At 43.3% G+C, this 6,276-nt stretch overlaps 1 protein-coding gene across 1 annotated transcript in view; it reads left to right on the plus strand.

Annotated features, from left to right (window-relative positions):
- LOC114923310 (phospholipid-metabolizing enzyme A-C1-like) overlaps window positions 1–4,537 on the plus strand; it is a 7,602-nt gene extending 3,065 nt beyond the window's left edge. Inside the window, exons 3-4 of the mRNA XM_029286085.1 lie at window positions 1,906–2,115; window positions 4,418–4,537. Of these exons, the coding sequence (XP_029141918.1) occupies window positions 1,906–2,115; window positions 4,418–4,537 (330 nt within the window). The remainder of the gene's footprint in view (window positions 1–1,905; window positions 2,116–4,417) is intronic.
- The last annotated feature ends 1,739 nt before the right edge of the window (window positions 4,538–6,276 follow it).

Consider the following 6,276-nt stretch of genomic DNA (forward strand, 5'->3'; position numbering starts at 1 on the left):
TGCACTTTATCAGCTACTACATTCAGAGAGTCAGCAAGCATTTTGACAAGCTCTTCTATTTTTCCAACCATTTCTTCCTTAAACTCTTTCATCAAGTCATCAGTAAATTGCCGCACTTTTAACATAAGCTTTTCAGTATAATCATCAAGCACTTCTTGTAATTTTTGAAAAGTGAGGAAGGGAGTAGATGTGGGGGGAGGAGATTTAGATATCAGCGATGAAGGTTGCAAAGATGAAAGTACAGTTGTTTTTATTAATTTTGGAATAGCAGAAGGTCCAGTCCGCTTAGAAGCCATTATATATTTCTTTTAAATAGTCCTTTAAATCAAAAATCCTAAGTCAGAAGAAAAAAAGAATCCACAAAGTCCGTCCTCACTATACCAAAGGGAAAGTGGAGATTTTTCTTTGTTGCAAAAAAACAACTGCCGCAGCCATTTTCCTCCTCACATTCACTTTGACGAATGGGGGAGATCTCTTTGATCTTCCAGAGTTAAATTTAAAATTAAAACCCTGTTAAGTCCATTTTCCTGTTCAGCACCGGCTGTCAAGATAAGTACTCACAAAAAAAAGAACATCTTCTGAAAGCAGCAGCGAGCGCGACTTCTTGTCTCACACACGACGAGGTCTGCCCGGGGTGCGGAGATAGTTCCGGACTCCGGCGGGGCTCTCACCCAAATTCCTCAAGGAACTTGGGGAGCTCAACACCTATCCGGAGCGGCTTCCCCACCTCCTTTAGCCCAAGAGGTGAGTTTCAAGCCACCCGACAGCTGATTTATGCTGTCGGCACAGCTCTAACACAGCCCCGGGAGGGAGACTTCAAAGGAAGCCTCCGACGAAGTCGACGTCTCAAACCGGAAGCCAGTTTGTTCCATTATCTCTACTGTATTCTATGAAATGTTATAGCCAAATCACCAGAAAAAGGAAGCACAACTTGCTTAGGTTGATCTCAGGGAGCTTTCCTTCATCTGATTGTAGCCAATGAGCAGGAGTGTTTAGAGAGCCAATCAGACATCATCTTGCTTTGGCCATGAGCCAATCGGATCACGGTAGGATTCAGTTATTGATGTCATGTATTGAAGCTGAGAGGAGTACCACCAGTCGCCTAGCAAGGTGTCAAAAACTTGATGCCCCCCCCAAAAAAGAAAAAAAGTGATAAAGTACAGGTAGTCCTCGACATACAATAGTTCGCTTAATGACTGTTCGAAGTTACAATGGTACTGAAAAAAGTGCCCCCCAAGCCGCAGCCGAGCAAGGCACCTGCCTGCCCGCCCGGCGGCGCTCTTCCTCCTGTCCGAGATTTTCATTGTTGTGAGCATTTCTGTTGAGGATTGGCAGCGGGGGTGAGGTGGGGGAGTTGTTTGGTTTTTATTCCCCCCGTCTGCTGGGTGGATGCAACAGGTTTTGATCAGTTCACATGACCGTCATAAATATGAATCACTTGCCAAGCATCTGAATGTAAATCACAAGACCCTGGAGATGCTGCAACATTCCAGCTGATCAGCACTTCTTCTGGGCTCGGCAGAAGCGCCAGGATCAGCGCCGAGCTCCAGCTGGAGCCTGGTGCTGATCCTGGTGCTTCCACTGAGCCCCGACAGCCCCAAAGAAGCACCGATCAGCTGGAAAGCAGCACTGATCCTGGCGCTTCCGCTGAGCCCTGACAGCCCTGCAGCTCCAGCCGTCTCTCGCTCAGGCTTGTGCGGTGCTGCCACCGGTTCAGCTCATTCCCCTCCCCCGCTACCATTTTTCTAAATAGTCGCGTACCACCTGCCAGGTGCCAATGTACCACAGGTGGTACCCGTACCACTGGTTGAAAAGCCCTGTCTTACAAGGATGTCAACAAAATCATTTATGAAACCCAGCATCTCAACTTCTCTTTTTTCAGTTTCTGACACATTATTGTACAAGGTCTGCAGAATAAAAATCAAGGATGTCCTAGGAGCTGTGAAAAGTGCCGTGTGGAACAAATTCGATCACAAATATCCTCCCTTGGATCCTACTCGTGTGGTGAAAAGAGCTCTGCATATGGTAAACAAAGTCCTAAGATACAACCTCGTCACTGCAAACTGTGAGCACTTCGCCACGTTGATGAGATACGACAAGGCTCTGTCTGATCAGGTAGGATCTCCAGTTCTCTGATCATTTTTTTCATTTCAATTGGTTTTTTTTCCCCCCTACTTCCAGAAAATACAACAAGTTGCAGACCCTCTTTGGGGCTTTTGCTTCTATTTTTGCTTATTTATAGCTTCCTGCGGTATTCATGAATCCAGTTAGGTGGAATCAGATTTTGGTCAATTAAATAAAGAATACTTTTTAAAAACCCTAAGGAGATATTCCAATAAGTGCAAGGATAGATCACAAGGAAATCTGAGTCTCAATATCCCAGAAAAAAAAAAACACAAGCACAAGTCAGTGTCCATGTCCATGAAGTCCTCAGAAGTTGAGATGAACTTGAAGGCTTTTGATGTGATCCATATCTGAAAGGCTGAGCGCCAAAGAATGGAGGCCTTTGAACTATGGTGCTGGAGAAGACTCCTGCGAGTCCCATGGACTGCAAGGCGATCAAACCGGTCAGTCCTAGAGGAGATCAACCCTGACTGCTGTTTAGAAGGCCAGATCCTGAAGTTGAAACACAAACCACCTAATGAGAAGGAAGGACTCACTGGAGAAGGGCCTAATGCTGGGAAAGATTGAGGGAAATAGAAGAAGGGGACGACAGAGAATGAGGTGGCTGGATGGAGTCACTGAAGCAGTAGGTGTGAACTTAAATGGACTCCAGAAGATGGTAGAGGACAGGAAGACCTGGAGGAACGTTGTCCATGGGGTCGCGATGGGTCGGACACGACTTCGCAATTAACAACAACAACATATCTGGATTTACAGCCCTATTCTGTAAGTTTTCCTTCTTGTCCCTCCAGCTGTTTTTAGTGGCTTCCACCAATGTGTTATTCTCCATAAGTGCTGGCACAACTCCTATCACCCCAGGCTAGAGTAATTCCTTGAAGACATCAAGTTGAGAGACGCTGAGCTTCCATTTCCTCCTTTAAAAAAATGTGTACCTCCAACTGGTGGCCAATTTATTGGAAATTACTTACTATCATGCAATAGCCTTGTTTGTATGCCAAGCTAAGATGCAGTTTGTAACCAAGGTTTGGAAAAAGTTGATTTAACCGTAACCTTGTCTTCTGTTGCTTCTCATTTACAGACTCCAGATTTAAAGACTGGAAATGTCCCATCAGCAGTGACAAAAAAGGAAACTGTTTCAGTCACAGGCATTCAGTTCACACACAACACCAAGGCAACATTTGCCTCTGCTAAACTAAATCAGGGTTGGGACACTCCGATGACCTCTCAGGCTGAACCCCAAGTGGGCACTTGTTTCAAATCTTGCCTGATTTGATTTTTCTGACTACTTTTTTAAGCTCTCAAGAGAGTTGAAACAGCACACAAAAAGTACCTCTCTTTTTAAAAAGTATTTTAAAAAAATAGTATGGACAGCAAATCATTACAACCAAAATGGTTGTTAACTAGGATTGGGGGATGGGGGTGGTTAAAAATGATTCATCATTGAATGTTTAGAGCTAAATATTTTAATAATAATAATAATAATAATAATAATAATAATAATAATAATAATAATAATAATAATAATAATAATAATAGCAGAATAGACGAGAAAGAACTGGAGAAGATAACAAAATACAAAGACCTACAAATAGAAATAGAAAGACTGTGGCAAAAGCAAGCAAGGGTCGTACCAATAGTAATAGGCGCCTCGGGTGCAATCCCAAAACAACTGGAGCACCACTTGAACACCATTGGCATTGACAAATTCGCCATTAGTCAATTGCAAAAGGCAATCTTACTAGGAACTGCTTCCATCCTGTGACGATATCTGTAATACCATCAAACATCCACATCTGCCTATCCCAGGTCCTGGGTAAGGACTCGATAGGTAGACAAAATGCCAAATCCAGTCTGAACATCTGGCTGACTGTGCGATGATCCTCAATAATAATAATAATAATAAGAAGAAGGGACCTTGGAGGTCATCGAGTCCAATCCCCTGCTCAGGCAGGAACCCTACACCATTTCAGACAAATGGCTGTCCAGTCTCTTCTTAAAAACTTCCAGTGTTGAAGCATTCACCGCTTCTGGACGCAGGTTGTTCCACTGGTTAATTGTTCTAACTGTCAGGAACTTTCTCCTTAGTTCTCGGTTGCTCCTCTCCTTGATTAATTTCCATCCATTGCTTCTTGTCCTGCCTTCAGGTGCTTTGGAGAATAGCTTGACTCCCTCTTCTTTGTGGGCAACCCCTGAGATACTGGAAGGCTGCTATCATTTCCCCCCTCGTCCTTCTCTTCGTTAAACTAGACATACCCAATGTCTGACAAATTTCTCTCTCTCTCTTCTTTTAAAGGCAGAACGATTTAACTTTACTGTAGATCGGGATTTCGAGCAGGAGATCAGAAGATGCCTAGCTGAGGTTGATTGTGGAAGTGGAGAATGTCTTTCAACCTTCCAGAGAAAGATTCCTTGAGCCTCACTGATGTGGATCAAATCTTTTTTTCTATAATAACATTTGAGTTTTCAAAATCAGCCTCGCTCAAGGGTGTATCTTGTGCCTTTCAACCTGGACAAAATTAGGAAGGAATTTGGGACTTGGCTTTGTTTCAATCGGTGTTTCTCAAACTTGGAAACTTTTGAGACATGTGGACTTCATCTCTCAGAATTCCCCAGTCAGCACAGTCCCCAAAATTACGACCAGAATGGAGCTCAGAATTTATGTTGCTAAGTGAGACATCTGTTAAGTGAGTTTTGCCCCATTTTATGACTTTTCTTGCCACGTTGGTTAAGTGAATCACTGCATTGGTTCAGTTAGTAACACGGTTGTTAAGTGAAGCTGACCTCCCCCGTTGACTTGGCTTGCCGGGTCACAAAAGGGGATCACGTGTTCCTGGGGCACTGCGACCGTCATAAATATGAACCAGTTGTCAAGCATCTGAATGTAAATCATGTGACCACAGGGATGCTGTAGTGGTTGTGTGAAAAATGGTCAGAAGTCATTTTTTCAGTGCCGCTGTAACTTTGAACCGTCAGTAAATGAACTGCTGTACGTCGAGAATTACCTGTACACAGCTTGGTGTCAACGCTGCTGACATTGGATGTTTTTGCATTGACAACAGATGGAGATGCAGCCATTGTCTTACGATGTGTGGACTTCAACTCCCAAAATTCTCCAGCTAGCAACGCTAGCTGGAGAATTCTGGGAATTGAAGTCCACACATCGTAAAGTTGCCAAGATTGAGAAACACTGGTCTAGCTAGACATAATAACACTGAACCTAGTGTGAGAACCAAGGTTATTGAAATAAAGCGGGCTGGAGAGCTGGAAGGGAAGCCCTTGTTTTAAACTAATTGGGGAATGTGATTTATGAACTGGAGGAGGGAATTGTACTTTGATACTATGTGCTCAGGGGAGGGGAACTCAGTTTTTGGCTTCGATTGTGTTAGTGCCAGTGCTAGGCTATTCAAATAAAGATTCTTTAAGGTAAACAATGCCTCAAAGTTCTTTGAAGAGTTTCATCTGTTGGAACCATGAACTTGGATTGGTATGACCTGCTACGGTAGTTAAGATGTAGCAGCTAATCTTATAAAGCTAAAAAGAGTCAGATCTGCCTAGGACTTGGATAGAAGCCCACTAGTAATTCTTGGAAAAAACAATATTAAACCACCTTTGCCTTGTTCTCAAGAAAATAACCTACATACCCTAAAGTCACCAAGAGTTAGGCTTGATTTCAGAGGTTTTATTTTCACTTCCTGATTCAGTGTGGTCATGTAAACACAGCTCAGGTAAATCACCCCCAGGCAAGGTTGAGTTCTATTAAGTACCCTGTATGAATATTCCCCATGAGGCCTGGAGTGAAATGTCTGTATTAAGACTTGTCCCAAAGGTGCTTTTCCAAAAGGCAACTGGACTTTTTCAGTTTTCTTTTTTGAAAACATTTTGCTTCTCATTCAAGAAGCTTCTTCTTGTGTTAACTCTCATGACTCTCATGAGAGTCTAGCTAGACATAACAGTACTGAACCTAGTGTGAGAACCAAGGTTATTGAAATAAGAGCTGATAAGGATTGGCGGTCTGGAGAGCTGGAAGGGAAGCCTGCATTTTAAACTAATTGGGGAATGTAATTTATGACTGTCAACTAGAGGAGGGAATTGTGCTTTGATACTATGTGCTCAGGGGAGGGGAATCCAGTTTTTGGCTTCGGCCTATGTACG

Source organism: Protobothrops mucrosquamatus, unplaced genomic scaffold (genome assembly GCF_001527695.2).
Source record: "Protobothrops mucrosquamatus isolate PMUCROS unplaced genomic scaffold, P.Mucros_1.0 scaffold2839, whole genome shotgun sequence".
In the NCBI taxonomy this organism is placed as follows: domain Eukaryota; kingdom Metazoa; phylum Chordata; class Lepidosauria; order Squamata; family Viperidae; genus Protobothrops; species Protobothrops mucrosquamatus.